Source organism: Pipistrellus kuhlii, unplaced genomic scaffold (assembly GCF_014108245.1).
Source record: "Pipistrellus kuhlii isolate mPipKuh1 unplaced genomic scaffold, mPipKuh1.p scaffold_m20_p_3, whole genome shotgun sequence".
Taxonomy (NCBI): Eukaryota; Metazoa; Chordata; class Mammalia; order Chiroptera; family Vespertilionidae; genus Pipistrellus; species Pipistrellus kuhlii.
The window spans coordinates 91,289,364-91,306,997 of record NW_023425529.1 but is presented as its reverse complement, the minus strand read 5'-3'; the positions used below and the strand labels follow the sequence as shown (position 1 = coordinate 91,306,997).

The following is a 17,634-nucleotide window of genomic DNA, read 5'->3' as shown; positions in this document are numbered from 1 at the left end:
GAATCCTAATATCTTTTCTTTCATTTTAGATTTATTGAGAGATGCTGTAAAAAATGGGGATTATATTACTGTGAAGGTTGCACTTAATTCAAATGAAGAATATAACCTGGACCAAGAGGTAATAAATACATCTTTGTAAAATCTCATGAAAGGAATATGTAAATTAGCTCTTATAAAATAATTGTTTTACTTTTTTATTTTAGCTAGAAAAGTGATGCATTTTCATTTTATAAAATTCAAAAACTGTAGAATGTAGAAAATTTTAGTCCCTGTATTCCCACCCCTAAAGTAACCATTTGGTTTAGCTGTGATCCTTCTGATTTTGTCAATAGTTTAATCTCTGGTGCTATTAGGGGTGTTTCATGTTACTGTGTTTCATTGTGACCTGTCTATTAACAGCAACTGTCTGACTTCCTATTGTTGCTGTGGGTTTTATACTGATTTATGAAAAATTTTTTTCAGCCTTGTTGAAACAAGGCCACCAAAAATTTGGTTGCCTCCAAGAAAAAAATAGAAGAGAGAAGATTGAATGTTTTGTTACTTTTTAAAATATGGAAGCATATTAACCCCTTTTCCCCCTGGTTTTTAGGTTTGTTGGTTTGTTTTTTTTTAATCTTTTCTTGCTTGGAGGATTTCTGTTTATTTTTTTCTTCTCACCTGAGAATGTCTTTACTTGAGACAGAGAGAAACATTGGTCAGTTGTTTCTCCAGCACACAAGCAGACTGGGAATTGAACTGGCATACTGGGTATGTGCCCTGATCAGGAATTGAACCCACCAGCTTATGGTGTACAGGACAAAGGTCCAACCAACTGAGCCATCTGGCTAGGGCAGAGGAGTTTATATTTTATGTAGTCACGTTGGTTGATCTTTTTTCCTTTATGGCTTTTGGGTGTTTTGTCTTGCTTAGAAAATATTTCGTTTTCTTGTTGTAGTTGTGGAGATTTGGATTTAATCATTTGGGGTAAACTTCAAAAAATTATTTTGATTAAAATTGCATGAAATATACAGATTATTTTGGCTGAGAATTAACATGATTACATTTTCAGTCTTCCATTAAGAACATATTCAGCTCTTCATTTTATTTCCTTAAGCAAAAATTTTTTTTTCTCTTCATAGTTATACATTTATTATAGATCTATTTCTAAATATGTTATAATTTTGTAATTATCTTGCTATTATCATTGGGATCTTTTTTCTCACATTTTGTTTTCTAACTGATAAAGCTATTGATTTCTGTTTGTGTTTGTATCTCCAGCCACTTTAGAAAATTCTCTTACTGTGGTAATTTTTAAGTTACTTTCTGGATTGAGAGTTGGACCACTTGCTAAAAATATCTATTTTGTTTTCCTTATTTTCAGTATTTTTTCTTTGGTCTGGTGAGATTGGTGATATCTGAACAACAGTGGTAATGGAAGTAATCTGTTCTGTTTTTGGTCTGAGTAGCACTTTTCCTTAAGATCTTGGCATCAGGTTTGATTTCTGTTTTGCTGGTGGTTTACCTCCTATACTCTGCCCTTTTTTTTAAGCTGCTTAAGTATCGGAGATACATGTCGGGTTTTATTAGATGTTTTCTTTGAAGATTTGAAAATTCCTAAAAGATTTACTTTTCCAGAAAATTACAGCTACATGTGCGTTGCATCTGTCAAGGTAAAATGTGCATTAGTCACACATAAAACATTCTACCACTTTTCAACAATTTGAGCAAAGATTAAATGCCTAAGGAACAATATAGATGATTTGCAAAGGATGGACTCTTTAAGCGCCAATTTAAAAGCACACAAGTGGATAAGTCTTCAGTTATATGTACTAAATTGAACCTTTTTTGCATTAGGAATTAGATAATTTTGTCATATAACAGAAACATATTATAAAAGTGAGCAGTTGTCAAAGGAATAGAACCGCCAGCATTCAAAAGCAGCTTTGTTGCCCTGGCCAGGTGGTTCAGTTGGTCACACCAAAAGGTAGAGTGTTCAATTCCTGATGAGTGAACATACTTAGGTGGTGGGTTCAGCCCTCCCTCCAAGCGTTCTCTTGCTCTCTCCCTCTCTCACTCTTTCTCCCTCAGTCCCTAAATATATCCTCGGGCGAGGATTAAAAAAAAGTGAGGCCTATGAAAGTACAGCACTCACTAACCCTCCTGAAATTCAGGCTTTGGTCCTGCCTCAGAGCCATTTATTTGCTGCCTCCTCCTCCCACCACCCTGTGGCCCCTATTCTTCAGCTCACCCAGTCTTTGTGAGATGCATGCAGGATACTTTATAAAGTTAGATTTTTACAAATCTAGAGAAAGTGTTATTGCTAGAAATAATTTTTCTTACATTAGTGTTTCTTCAGATAACTCATACTGGCAAATTCTGCTAAAACATTCAGATTATAACCAAATTCACACTATTGGAATTTGGTTGTATTGGATGGTAATTAATAGTTTTGTTTTCTCATCTGCTGTTTATTATTTTTTTAAATATATTTTATTGATTTTTTACAGAGAGGAAGGGAGAGAGAGAGAAACATCAATCAGCTGCTTTCTGCACAACCCCTTCTGGGGATGTGCCTGTAACCAAAGTACATGACCTTGACCGAATCAAACCTGAGACCCTTCAGTCCGCAGGCCGATGCTCTATCCACTGAGCCAAACTGGTTTTGGCTCTGCTGTTCATTTTAACTAGCAATTGGAAATATTTTAGCTAATAGTTACCTTTTTATTATTCACCAACTTTATGTTATTTATCTTATTCAAAGCAATTGTTTTACTCACTTTTTTCATATGATGTTGTTCCCTACTTATGAATCTTTTTTATCCTAAGAGCATTCAAACTCTTAACTTCCCAGCAGTTAGCAATGGTTTTTTAATCCAGATAACATTCATTTCATTGTATCCTCAATACAGTGGACTTAAGTGACCAGTGGTCATTTCTAGCCTTACATCTTTGCAGCAACTAAAAGAATATAATCTATGTATTTGAGCTTTGCCTAGAACACAAGGAAACTTTTAGACCTGAAATTTGAGATAAATACCTTTGCCATCTAGATAACTTCAAGATTTGTGCAAAGTATTGATGTGCCTTTAGAACTTAACGCATCGAAGTCGTAAAGTTTTATGGTAACTGTCAGAGTACTTACTGTTTGATCCTGCTTGACTACGCTAACAGTGGGAGCACAGGTTCTTCTCTACCAGGAACTGGACCTTCATGGATGCCGAGTATTAGACAGAGCAGACATGAGAAGCAGACCAAGTAGCCATTGCTGCTAAGTAGCCATTAGACAAAGCAGTTCTTTAAAGCAGCTTACTAAGTAGTAGCTGCACAAAGCAGACTCAGCAAACATAGGAGCCATTGCACACACAGCAGCCCAGCCCTACATAAAAACAGCCTCCTACCACCTGGTCAGTAATACATCTTTATACTAACTTGGACAAGAGAGACTTCTTGCCAAATAGTGACATCAGTATTTGGGCTACAGAAAAGTACACCTGCTCAGTGAATATACTAGGATTGCTATGTCCTTGCTTAGATTGGCCTTGAACATGCTGTGTACTCTGATTAGGGTAACATTTATATATATAAAATTCCAAAGGATATTAGTTTATTTTTTATATAAGAATATTTTAGTGAAAAAAAATTAAATAGATGCTTAAATCAATGTACTTTAATAATTTCACTTTGAAACAATCTAGATGAAAAGAACTTAGTTATAAAATTTTTCTGACTAAACATTGACGTTTTTTCCTTAAACCAAACTAATGAAGGATTCAAGTGGGATGACACTGGTGATGCTGGCTGCAGCTGGAGGTCAGGATGATCTGTTGCGGCTCCTCATCAGAAAGGGAGCCAGAGTGAACAGCAGACAGAGGAATGGGACCACCGCACTCATTCATGCAGCTGAAAAGGTCGGTCACTCACAGTGCAGCCATTTCAGTCTTGCAGGAATTCATGCGCCTGAACTAAGACAAAATCTATTTCTGTAGTGAAATATAAGTCATACAGGAAACTTAATTTTATATTTCAGTTTATCTATGACTTGTTATGAATGAATGTTGAACTTTCAAAATAATTATCTAGTTGGAAGTGATTTATATTCAACAGGACCTCTAAGTTATTAAAATCAGTTTCAATTGCAATCAATTGGGTCTTTTAAAAAAATCATTTCCAATTAAAAATAAATTAAAATGTTCCAATATATTATCTACCTAAAGGATTGCTATGCAGAGGGTCTTATGTAGAAAGCAGTGTTAACCCTCAGATTGAACTTACTGGACAAACGGAGTGTGGCTGGGCAGAGGACTGAACCCACCCAGCACCTCTGGTTCTCTCACGACCCTGCATCTGCGTAGTAAAGAACCAGGAAACTTCACCTAACTGCTTGGGATACAATCTGTCTTTTTTCTAATGGATAAAAGTTTCAAAATATCCCAAAATACCTTACTTTTGAATGTAAGAATTTCAAAAATTAAATTTGTTTTCTTTTTTTTAATAGAACTTTTTAACCACAGTGGCTATTCTTTTGGAAGCAGGAGCTTTTGTAAATGTCCAGCAGAGCAGTGGTGAGACCGCTTTAATGAAGGTAAATGTCTCACATGATTGCTCATTCCCTCCCTCTATGTCTCAGATGTGCATGTTGGGGCCTCTGACAGCCGGGGTCTCGGGATATAATAGGGAACGATATAATCTCTGGACTTGCACATGATAGATAAGTGGGAAAAGTAGACCATCAAAGAAGCACTTAACATGTAGTGTAATGAGTGACGTGAGAGGAGTAAGCATGGAGTTAAGCATCAGAGTCCAGACAAGATTTAGTCCTATGGCTTCCAGTAGCCCAAGGAATGGAGAAATGGAGACTGTACTCTAGTTTTTATTGGTAAATTTATCATTTCATCCTTTGTATGGTAGGAATTGTGGTTTGCAGATAGTTTTAAGGGGAAGGTGGTTAAAGCCTCCTGTATTACCCCTCCATGGTTAATGGTTTTGCATTTGCATCTATGGGGCAAATTCTGCATGTTCTAGTCTGTTCCTGGGGCAGTTCTGGGTTCCTGGCCTAAAATGCTATTAGGATACAGGAGATTTTTTGTTTTTTTTTTAATAAATCTTAATTGTTCAGATTATTACAATTGTTCCTCTTTTTTCCACCATAGCTCCCCTCAACCCAGTTCTCACCCCACCCTGTGCCCTTACCACCCTCCCCTCACCGTACTCATCCACAGGTGTTCAATTTTTGTCTAGTCTCTTCCCACACCTCCCATTCCCTTTCCTCCCCTGAGAATTGTCAGTCCACTCCCTTTCTATGCCCCGAATTTCTATTATATTCACCAGTTTATTCTGTTTGTCAGATTTTTTTATTCACTTGATAGATATGTATTTGTTGTTCATAAGTTTTATCTTTACCTTTTTCTTCTCCCTCCTCTTATTAAAGAATACTTTTCAGCATTTCTGGTTTGCTGTTGATGAACTCCTTTATCTTTTTCTTATCTGTAAAGCTCTTTATCTGCCCTTCAATTCTGAATGATAGCTTTGCTGAACAGAGTAATCTTGGTTGTAGGTTCTTGCTATTCATCACTTTGAATATTTCCTGCCACTCCCATCTGGCCTTATATTCTGTTGAGAAATCAGCTGACAATAGTATGGGTGCTCCCTTGTAGGTAACTAACTGTTTTTTCTCTTGCTGCTTGTAAGATTCTCTCTATGTCTTTTGCTCTTGGAATTTTAATTATGATGTGTCTTGGTGTGGTCCTCTTTGGATTCCTTTTGTTTGGGATTCTGTGTGCTTCCTGGACTTGTAAGTCTATTTCTTTCACCAGGTGGGGGAAGTTTTCTGTCATTATTTCTTCAAGTAGGTTTTCAGTATCTTGCTCTCTCTCTTCTTCTGGCACCCCCATAATTCTGATGTTGGTACACTTGAAGTTGTCCCAGAGGCTCCTTACACTATTTTCATATTTTTGGATTTTTTTTGTTTGTTTGTTTTGCTTTTCTGTTTGGATGTTTTGCTTCTTTGTATTTCAAATCTTTGAGTTGATTCTTGTGATCCTCTAGTCTGCTGTTAGATCTCTGTATATTATTTTTTATTTCAATCAGCGTATGCTTAATTTCTAGTTGGTCCTTTTTCATATCCTCGAGGGTCTCACTAAATTTATCGGCCTTTTCTAGAAAATTCTTAAAATACATTATAACTGTGGTTTTGAACTCTATATCCAGTCATTTGCTTTCCTCCATTTCTTTCATTTGTGATCTGTTTCTTTGTTTCTGTATTTTCACTGCTTCCCTGAGTTGATAGAGTAGCTTTCTGTGTTAGGTGTCCTATAGGGCCCAGTGGCTCAGCCTCCCCAGTTACCTGATGTAGACACTCTTGGCACATTCCTTTGTGGGCTGTGTGCACAGTCTTGTCGTAGTTAAGCCTTGACTGTTGTTGGTATAACTGGGAGGAATTGACCTCCAGGCCAATTGGCTGTGAGGATCAGCTGTGTCTACACTGAGAGATCTTCTGTGTTAGGAACACTCTTATGAGACAAGACTTGCAAGAGCCTCTGTGCTCAGCTTGGATGGGGCGGAGTCTCAGGGCAGAGCAGACAGCATTGGTTTCCTGTCAGCCCTGCCCTAATAGGTCCCTGTGTCTCAGTGTCTTATGGTAATAGCTGCATGCACCTCTGAAAGCCTGCTGTCAGAATGAGTCTGGGTCCCCAGAGTCTCGCCTGAAACTGGAGTTTAGTGCAGTCGGGAGCTTTTGTCTTCCTCCCTCTTGAGAAAGCCAGCGCCACATACTCAGTCGCCCATCCTCTCCATGTGTGTACCTCAGTACCTCTGTCTTCCACAGATCCTCTGAGTCTCAGTGTCCTTTTCTCTTTGCTTCTAGTTGTAGAATTTTCACTCAGCCAGCCTTCCTGTGGTTCTGTATGATGTCCGTTTTGTCTTTTAGTTGTAGTTTTTGAAATTGCGAGGCAGCAGTTTAGGTGTTTACCTATGCTGCCATCTTGGTTTCCTTCTGCCTAAATCTGCTTTCTAATTCGTTATACTCAAGGCCTGGCACACCTACTGCTTCAGCCTTAGGCTTTTACACTTAGGGTTTAAACCCGGCTCACTGTTTGTGTTTCCATTTTTTTTTTTTTTTTAATCAATCTTTATTGTTCATATTATTGCAAAGGTTCCTCATTTCTTCCCCCTTCCACCAGGTTCCCACCCCATCCTCCGCCCCCTCCCCACCCCCCATTGTCCTCATCCATAGGTGCACATTTTATGTTCAGTCTCTTCCTCCCTCCCTTTCCCCGAGAACAGTCAGTCCACTCCCCTCCCATATCGCCAACTCTACTACAATGAACAGCTATTATTGTTCATCAGGTTTTTCAATCTCCTTTTTTTGTTGTTGTTGGGTGTTTTTTGTTGTTGTTGTTTTGTTTTTTTAATTAATAAACTTTTACACTTCTAAGAATAAGTTTTAAAATCTAATAATTTTAAACCTTGTTTTTTTTCTGCCCTGGGAATTAAGAGCAAACTTGTTTACATGTAAACTTGCCCTTAGGTTATCAAAACATGTAGCCATTCAAGTGTAAATGGACACATTGTTTAAACATAGCTGCTGGTTGGAATTGGATTACCTGTTCTGGGTGGGAAGGGCTTGTCATTCCCTTTCTCCATTAAAATTAAGGTGTTAGCTTTAAAACCTCTTTTTGGCAAGAGACCTTAAACTTTCAGAACTTTAAAATTTTCAGATACTAAATCAGTTACTTAGCATTTTCTCAAATCAATAATACCTCCACATGCCCAGAGATACACTTCATACAAAAGACATTTCCAAATAGATCAACCAACCTCATCCAGGCCCCACAGATCAACACTCACAAGCACTCACAGATCAACACCCCAGCGCTATACTAACTCAACACATCCAGATCTAAGCCTTCCTCATTTGATTCAGCAGACCCTCAAGTTCCCCCAAAAGTTTCCAGCCATGTCTGAGAGGCAGCCTTGGGGCGGGGCCAGGCGAGGAGCAAGCTGTTCCGGGCCTGGCTGCTCTGGGCCTGGCCTCTGTTGCTCTGGTCCGTTCCACAACCAGCTGCTCTGGGTCTGGCCACTGCCGCTCCCGACCTGGCTGCTCCGGGCGTGGCTGCTGCTGCTCCAGGCCTGGCCACACCCGACTCGGCTTCTCTGGGCCCGGCCGCTCTGGGCCTGGCCGCTCCCAGCCTGGCAGCTGCTGCTCCGGGCCTGGCCGCACCTGACCCGGCTGCTCCGGGCCCGGCTGCTCCAAGCCTGGAGGCTCCCGACCTGGCTGCTCCAAGCATGGTTGCTGCTGCTCCCAACCTGGCTGCTCCCAACCCGGCTGCTCTGGGCCTGGCTGCCCCGGGCCCGTGTGTTTCCATTTTCATTAGTGGATCATGGTAATATTTTTTTCAGGAGCCCTACTTTTGAATTTGTTTTCCATTATGTTTGTAAATTAATTATCCAATGTTTAGAGCAGAGGGGGCATTCAAAGAATTAATTAAAACCATCTTACTGAGAAATCACCAAGTGAGTTCTAAACAGACACTCCAGAGTGGTGTCAGGGCCATTCTGGATTTGGTAAATTCAGGTGTGTATCCGTGCTTGTTTAGTCTCTTCAGAGCAACTACTAGGAAAATTCTGAGATTTTGTGATGCTAAGAGGTGCTTTAGATTCCCAGGGCTAATACCCTCTCCAAGACTGAGGAGCAGGCTTTCTCCTCTGGATGCCACCTGAGGTGTTAGTTAATAGGACAACAGGACATGGAATGGAGAGTGGAGCTTAGAAAGGCCTGGTGTTTCTTGTGTGTTGGAATAGAGGTATCATTTTGAAGTAGCACACAGATTTGTGTACCGTACCCCACCTGTTTATGTAAATGTTTCCAATACCCGGGGAGACCCAACTCTAGGTTTCTTGCAAAGAGCTCCCAGGCTGGCTCATGTTTGAAGAAAGGGGCAAACACTGAGTGGTAAACTTATTTTTAGCTAATTATTACCCCCCCCCTTTTTTTTGTCTTAGGCCTGTAAAAGAGGAAATTTGGATATTGTACGACTTGTAATTGAATGTGGAGCTGACTGTAATATTTTGTCAAAGCACCAAAATAGCGCAATGTATTTTGCAAAGCAGTGTAACAACGTGTTGGTGTACGACTTGCTAAAGAATCATTTAGACACGTAAGTGTGTGGTGACTGTGCCATGGTTAAGTTACAGGGCTGGACACATCAAAACAGGAATGGCCTAGCTCTGGCAGAGTGGCTCAGTTGGTTAAACAATCATCCCAAACATCAGAAGGCTGCAGGTTTTATTCCCAGTCAGGGCACATGCCTAAGTTGTGAGTCCGATCTCCAATTGAGGTGTGTATGGGAGGCAAATGATAGATGTTTCTCTCTCACATTTCTCTCCCCCCACCCCTTTTCCTTCCCCAAAATAAAAAAACCATATCCTCATGAGGATTAAGAAAGAAACACCTTGCTATGTTCCTCTGTCTATCAAACTTTATCTCCCTCTGGAAGCAGGTCCTCTATATAAATTATTTAAACATATAGACACACACACACACTGGAATGTAACTGCTCAGAAGATTGTCAAGTAGAGGTCCCAGTGGGCTTCTCTTCAGTTTTGTGTGTGTTTTTTAAATTTCTTTATTGATTAAGCTATTATATAGATGTCATTTCCCCGTTACCCCCCTCACACATACACCCCCACTCATGCCCTCACCCCCCTGTTGTCTGTGTTCATTGGTTAGGCTTATATGCATGCATACAAGTCCTTTGGTTGATCTCTCCCCCTTTTCCCCACCCTCCCCTACTTTCAATCTGAATTTTGACTGTCTGATTAATGCTTTTCGGTCTCTGGACCTGTTTTTGTTCATCAGTTTACGTTGTTCATTATATTCCATAAATGAGTGAGAGCATGTGATATTTATCTTTCTCTGACTGGCTAATTTCGCTTAGCATAATGCTTTCCAGTTCTATCCATGCTGTTGCAAATGGTAAGAACTCCTTTTTTACCACAGCGTAGTATTCCATTGTGTAGATGTACTATAGGGTTTTGTTTTTGTTTTTTAAAATCAGATTTAAGTGGCATATGAATTACTTTTTTACAGGTTTAGAAACTTTTAGGCTTAGTCTAGAAGCATCTCCTTAAAATCATGACTAGGCTCTTAATTTGGCTCACAAACATTTTCTTAAATTTTAGTTCATTCCTGATTTGTTTTGTTTTTTAATGGACACAATTTTTAGGACACTTTCAGGCTTTCTGTGACATTGAGCAGAAAGTACCTATAAAGAGATTTTCCATGTAACACCTGCCACACACATGCACAGCCTCCCCCACCTCTTCTGCCAAAGCTGTGCGGTTAACAAACCTGCGTAGACACCTTGGTGTTGTGCATTCTGTGGATTTTGATAGATGACACATGCCCACCATCATAGAATCGCACAGAATAGTATCACTGCCCTAAAAGTCCCCGGCTCCCCTTATTTATTCTTCCCTCCCTCGTCTAACCAGTGAAAACCACTGATCTTTTCGTCTCCATATTTTTGCATTTTCCAGAATGTCACGTAGTTGGAATCATAGAGTAGGTAGCCTTTTCAGATGGCCTTTTACTTACTGATATGCATTTAAATGTCCTCCGTGTTTTTTCCTGGCTTTATAGCTCATTTCTTTTTAATGCTGAATCATTCCGTTGACTAGATGCTTCACAGTTTATCCATTCTTTTTCAAATGAATTCTAAGACATTTATTTTGGCAACACATAACAGAAACATCACAGACAGTAGCTAACTAAACACAAGTAAGGTTTATTATTCATATAACCAAGTATAGAGGTAGGCGGTCTTAGGCAGGAATAGCCTCTTTCTCATCCACCATAGTTAGAATCTGACTTGGATCTTCAGGTCTACAAGATGGTAACTCCAATTCCAGGTGTAGGAGATCTATATTCTAAGCAGAAAGTAAGGTCAGTTTTGGAGACAAAAAAGGCAGCAAAGGTCAATATAAAGGACTATGTGCCTAGTGAGTGTGCTCCTTTAACAGACTTTGAGGAGAGCCTCACCCAACCCAGAACTTATTTTTTTTTTTCCAGAACTTTTTTGTTAATGCATTGATTTTTGTTGTTAATACTCACCCAAGGATATTTTTCCATTGATTTCTAGAGAGTAGAAGGGAGGGGGAGAGTGAGAGAGAGAAATACTGATGTGAAAGGACACATGGACTGGCTGCCTCCCACACGCACCCCAACCGGGCCCAGGGATTGAACCTGCAACCCAGGTAAGTGCCCTTGACCAGGAATCAAACCCAAGACCTTCCATGTGTGGGCCAACATTCTAACCACTGAGCAACACTGGCCAAGGCCCAACTAATAATTTGTGTGACTGACCAGCATGGAATTCTGGAAAGCCAGCTCATCTCAGTTTGTTCACATGGGTAATAGATCAAGATAGCTTGCAAGTAGGTCAACCAGCCATCCTGATTTGCATGATAGAGGGAAGGATTCCTGGGATGCTGGGCAAACCAGATGAGTTGGTTAGCTTCTTAGTGAGATAGTTTCTGCCCTTTTGTGGCCTTCACTGAAGCAGCAGCATCCAAAAATGAAGTTTAATTCCTTTGAGACTTCTGTTGGGAACAAAACCCATAAAGATCATTTCAATGCATTTTCCCACATAAATCTCCTGTTTTCAAAGAGCTGAGGCAGATGTACAATGTTTAATTCATGCCCATCTAAAAATTGGCAAAATACTCAAGGTTTACAGGAAGAAATGCCATCTGTAGAAATCTCATAGTCCATTCATTCCAGCAAGATGGTTATCACTAGACTAAATCTGGACAAGCACAACAAAAAGATCCTTGAGAGTAAAACCAAGTTTAAAAAAAGGGGGGGGGGCTAAATAAAAGAAAGAAACAATTGAGAAAACACAGGAATAAAATAATCTTATATACAGCTTTCATTAAAAACTTTAAGAAAAGTTTTCTAAATTAGCACTAATTTTATTTGACTGCTTGTGTGTATGTGTCAATTCTTAGATTTATTTTTAAACAGAATTCTCATTTCTGATTCTCCAAATTGATCATTCATTTATTAGATACATATTTATTGAACACTATGTGCCAGGCACTTTCCAGACTGATGGGGAGGTGGAGAGAGCAGTGGGGGTAAGGATTGCGCTCATGAAACCAGAATGCTTGGGAGAGGACAAATGGCATGTCAGATGCTGAGTGCAGAGTAGTGGGATAAGGGAATTGCATGTTATTTTTAAGGTTGATATGGATTCAACAATTTCATAATTTTATGGCTTCTGATCTTTTTTACATTAATATTTAAACTCTTACTACATACTTTTTTGTTAAGACTTTCAAGAGTAGCAGAAGAAACCATAAAGGATTACTTTGAAGCACGCCTTGCGCTTCTAGAACCAATTTTTCCAATAGCATGTCATCGTCTCTGTGAGGGGCCAGATTTTTCAATGGATTTCAATTATAAACCTCCTCAGAACATAACAGAAGGTAAGCCTACATTTTCTCAGTTTGAAATGTGACCCTATAGCTGTTAGCTGATTAATTTAGCTCATTCTTTAAACTAATCTTTTAAAAAATTCTACCCATGTTTCCCCGAAAATAAGACATCCTTCAAAAATAAGACCTAGCGCATGGAAAGATAAGACATCCCCTGAAAATAAGACCTAGTGCAACTTTGGGAGAAAAAATTAATATAAGACACTGTCTTATTTTCGGGGAAACAGGGTATTAGTATAATAATTATCATCAGAGTTGCTCTGGCAGAAAAAAAAAAAGACCAGCTGATATCTACCATCCCAGGTGACTTTGATGGGTCCACAGAGCATGTTATAAAACTTGTTTTGTTTACAAAGTATGGAAGTTTGGTCTTAATAATTGTACTAATTTTTTGGTTTTTTTTTGTTTTTAATATATTTTATTGATTTTGTAGAGAGGAAGGGAGAGAGATAGTTAGAAACATCGATGAGAGAGACTCATCGATCAGCTGCCTCTTGCACACTCCCTACTGGGGATATGCCCGCAACCAAGGTACATGCCCTTGACCAGAATCGAACCCGGGACCCTTTAGTCCCCAAGCCGACGCTTTATCCATTGAGCCAAACCGGTCCCAGCTAATTGTACTAGTTTTTATTTAAATTTTTACACTCTGAGCCCAGAATCAATTTCTTTTCTGGGTTTATTATTGGTAATAGTCTCTTGGCCTTTTATAAAGAAAAAATGTCTGCCCTTTAATAATTTTAAAAGCAGAAAATAGAAACTTCAGTTCTGCTTCCTGGCCACCGTGCCTTCTCTAGGACCCAGATGCCACACACACAGAAAGCTGGTTCCTGGCTTTTTCTTGTTTTGTTTAAATAAGTAAAACCCTATCACCAATTTTAAAATGTATGTATTCAAGAAAATCTAGCCCCTCCAATAAAAAAAATTAAAAAATCTAGCCCTATCAATAATTGACAGCCATTCATAACTACTCACTATTTGGTGAAGTTGGCATTGAAGAATTATAATTTGTAGTTTTGACTATTAATGTCAGTTTGCATTATAGAGCTGGAAAACAAAATCACTGTCATACCGTAGTTTGACTGTGCCCTTCCTCCCTGGGACCAGGATCAGGAAAGCAAAGGGCCCTGGCACGGGTGGCTCTGTGTTGGCCACAGTCCCATGCCTTGAAGGGTTGCACATGCGCTTGTGAGCTTGATCCCCACTGTGGTGGGCAGGAGGCAGATGATCAGTGGTATTTCACTCCCACAACCTCCCTCTCCCTCCCCCTCTCTCTGAAAATCAATAAACTATTCTTTTAAAAAGTACAGCTTTCTCCAAAATTAGTGTTGTAGAATATTTGTTTTAATTTTAACTTCCTTTTCCTTTTCATTGAATCTATCGGGTTGTACAGGTGTGAGGCGCACAACTCGACAGCACATCTCCTACATACTGCACTGTGCATCCACCACCCCAGCCTCCATCCACCGCCTTTACATCCTCCTCCGCCTCCTGCCCTCACCCCGCACAGTTTGCCAGATTCTTGAGGTTTTTTTAAATCTCATGCTTTTCTTTTTTCTTTTTCCACCAAAATGAGATTTTTTTTTCTATTAATCACAAAATTTGGAAAAGGCAAAACCAGTATGTGGAAGAAAACAGAAAATCACTCAAACCCACACCCAAACACAACTACCATAGAATGCCAGTGGTTTTACTTCCAGAGATATCTATGTATTCAGCAAATGCCATTTCTTTTCAAACAAAATAATAATTTTACTGTAGAAAAGCACATTTTTAAAAGTCTGTTCCATGAGCTATCAATAGGAACTATTACAAATACAAAAAAAATAACAATAGCCATTGGAAATCTGAAGGAGTCCTTCACTAGGGAGGAGAGAATGGACATGGCACACAAGTTGTGTCTGTCCTTCTACCCTACCTACCCCTGCCCTCAACTCCTCCCGTAGGGTACTGGAAGGTGCAGGTTCAAGGACTGGGTTAAAAATCTGTGTGTGCATCTCTCCTGCTTAGGCTCTGGCATCCTGCTGTTCATTTTCCATGCGAATTTTTTGGGTAAAGATGTTATTGCTCGACTCTGCGGCCCATGTAGTGTACAAGCTGTAATTTTAAATGACAAATTTCAACTTCCTGTTTTTCTGGTAAGACTCTCCTGTAGTTCATTACTGAAAAGTACATTTTTCTAATCAAAAGATGATTTAAATGGCTATGTTTTAATAAAATGTTAATTATAATTCAGTAAACTTATTGTTGGAAATGAGGCAATAATCTGTAATCATTCTAAATTTTGTCAAAAATAACATACAGAATATATGGTGGACTTTTCCCATCATAATTGTAAACATTCACTTACAGGAAATTCAACAAAGAAGAAAACTATACCTGTTTATGCTTCAAATAATCAAATACAACCAGTATCCTACTGTAGGACATTGGTTGTATTTGTGCTTAATTTATGCTTAATTTTAGCTTTTGTTATGCTAAAATTTATATTTTTATTATAAATATTTTAAAATAATAATATATAGTGGCTGTAGACCTTTCTTTTTTATATAAAAAAAATGCCCTTGAAGAATCTTAATGCATAATTCCTTGGCACATTAGGAACTCTTTCCTTAGGCTGAATGAAGCAAAATTACATAGTTACTAAGATCTCTAACATTTATGCTGTATGTTACTGAGTGCATTCTAATCATAAAGATTTCCCTGGATATTGGTGTGTTTTTTTATTTGTAATTTTTCAATAAGTCAAGGGAAATTTAAAGAAATCACAGTTTACTATCCCATGAATTCTAATACAAAACTTAGAATCTTAAAGGTTTCTAGTCTCTTCAGATTTGGCTTTGCTCCGTGGTCGGCAAACTGCGGCTGACGAGCCACATGCAGCTCTTTGGCCCCTTGAGTGTGGCTCTTCCACAAAATACCACGGCCTGGGCGAGTCTATTTTGAAGAAGTGGCATTAGAAGAAGTTTAAGTTTAAAAAATTTGGCTCTCAAAAGGAATTTCAATTGTTGTACTGTTGATATTTGGTTCTGCTGACTAAGGAGTTTGCTGACAACTAGGCTAGCTATTCTAGCTATTTCTAGATGTAGATTTTGGAAGAAATACTGACCCTTTTTTTGTCTCTTTCCCTAGGATAGTCATTTTGTTTACTCATTCAGCCCTGTTGCAGGCCTCAATAAACTCTTTATAAGGTTGACAGAAGCACCCTCTGCTAAGGTGAGAAGTCTTTCCGCATATTTATTGTTCCTACTCAAATTGTTATGCTAGACAACATTATGTTGTGCCTACTTCATATGCCTGTCCTATAGACCTGTGCTCTCTGGGGTAGAAGTCAGTGCAATATGAATGTAAAATATGGCAGATATAAAATACACTGCATCTTGCCCTAACCGGTTTGGTTCAGTGGATAGAGTGTCGGCCTGCAGACTGAAGGGTCCCAGATTCGATTGTGGTCAGGGGCATGTACCTTGGTTGCGGGCACATCCCCAATAGGAGGTGTGCAGGAGGTATCCGATCAATGACACTCATTGATGTTTCTAACTCTCTATCCCTCTCCCTTCCTCTGTGAAAATCAATAAAATATATATTTTTTTAAATTCAAAATACACTGCATCTCTATAGCAGTCTTGGCTTTGGTATTTAATTGACATATGTTATATCTCTAGGCTAATCACTAAACTCTCTTTGTAAAAGGAAGCTGGTGTCTGTAAAAATAAATAAAAGTATTAAATATAATAACAAAATCAAATTATAAGCGCTTGGATTTTTTTATTAAAATAGTGATAATCTAGCCGAAACCGGTTTGGCTCAGTGGATAGAGTGTCGGCCTGCAGACTGAAAGGTCCCAGGTTTGATTCCAGTCAAGGGCATGTACTTGGGTTGCGGGCACATCCCCAGTAGGAGGCGTGCAAGAGGCAGCTGATCCATGACTCTCTCTCATCGATGTTTCTAACTCTGTATCTCTCTCCCTTCCTCTCTGTGAAAAATCAATAAAATATTTTTTTTTTAAATAAAATAAAATAGTGATAATCTAGCCACTTAAATTGATAACCGATTTGAGAATACTACAAATAACAGGAACAAGTCTTGGACATGTATGTTTTCCCCTCTTCTAAGAAAAGATAACTATCTCTGTGCTCATCCATATGATTTTTTTTGCTTCCTACAGGTGAAATTGCTAATAGGTGCGTACAGAGTGCAGCTGCAATGATAAAGAATTGGGATGGAATGGCTTTCAGACCTATTTTTAAATACTCCCAAGCAGTTTGGAATTCTGGAACAGTTAACTCTTCCAAATCTAAAGTATGATCTGTAAATCTCATGCAGTTTTAAGGCCTATCATCTGTTATATGTGGGACATAATTTGTTCTTTGTAATATATTATAAAATACAGAAATGTAAGTATTTGTGCCAATGCTATGAAATTGGTGTTGTGTCTGAACTGTATACTTACTTTTCCACAATGTGGAATGGTACAGGATTATTTAAGAAAATTACTTTTTAACTTGAAATTTTCTTTTTACCTTGAAGTTTTCTACTACCCCAGGTGAATTTCTGTAAATAAAGTGTGAATATGCCCCCCCCCCCCTTGAAATTTGAGCAGAAAGGTCTGATCTATTTCTGACATGAAGTTGCCACACATCCCAAGTTGGAAGAAGACATCTTTGTATGTTTCCAGTTATCCTTTATTTGAAAAGATCAGAGCCTAAGAAATAGAAATATTACATGTGCCCTTACTTTGAATACTGGGAGGCCAGACCAGTTTTGCCAGCTTTTACCTCATGTGGGGTTAATGTTCCTATGGACTTTTCCATAGATAAATCAAGCTCAGTCTGGATTAAAGAAATGTTTAAAATGTAGTTCCTGATTAGTTTAATAATTGTGTTATCCTATCTAATAAAGAGGTAATAAGCAAATTGACTGTCGCTCCAACACACAAGATGGCCACCCCCATGTGGACCCAAGATGGCCAGTAGGGCTGAAACCGGTTTGGCTCAGTGGATAGAGTGTCAGCCTGTGGACTGAAAGGTCCCAGGTTCAATTCCGGTTAAGGGCTTGTATCTTGGTTGCGGGCACATCCCCAGTAGGGCGTATGCAAGAGGCAGCTGATCGATGTTTCTAACTCTTTATCCCTCTCTCTTCCTCTCTGTAAAAAAAAAA

General features: G+C 39.0%; 1 protein-coding gene across 5 annotated transcripts in view; it reads left to right on the top strand.

The window, feature by feature from the left end:
- Nucleotides 1-17,073, top strand: part of MPHOSPH8 (M-phase phosphoprotein 8) — a 53,601-nt gene extending 36,528 nt beyond the window's left edge. For 3 of the 5 annotated variants that reach the window (XM_045588505.1, XM_036455592.2, XM_045588503.1), the window contains 8 exons: nucleotides 30-118; nucleotides 3,747-3,887; nucleotides 4,475-4,561; nucleotides 8,980-9,134; nucleotides 12,311-12,465; nucleotides 14,485-14,612; nucleotides 15,607-15,690; nucleotides 16,643-17,073. In XM_045588505.1, coding sequence (XP_045444461.1) covers nucleotides 30-118; nucleotides 3,747-3,887; nucleotides 4,475-4,561; nucleotides 8,980-9,134; nucleotides 12,311-12,465; nucleotides 14,485-14,612; nucleotides 15,607-15,690; nucleotides 16,643-16,684 — 881 coding nt within the window. In that variant the 3' untranslated portion in view covers nucleotides 16,685-17,073. The remainder of the gene's footprint in view (nucleotides 1-29; nucleotides 119-3,746; nucleotides 3,888-4,474; nucleotides 4,562-8,979; nucleotides 9,135-12,310; nucleotides 12,466-14,484; nucleotides 14,613-15,606; nucleotides 15,691-16,642) is intronic. The other 2 variants (XR_006742910.1, XM_045588504.1) reach the window with 2 other exon arrangements.
- The last annotated feature ends 561 nt before the right edge of the window (nucleotides 17,074-17,634 follow it).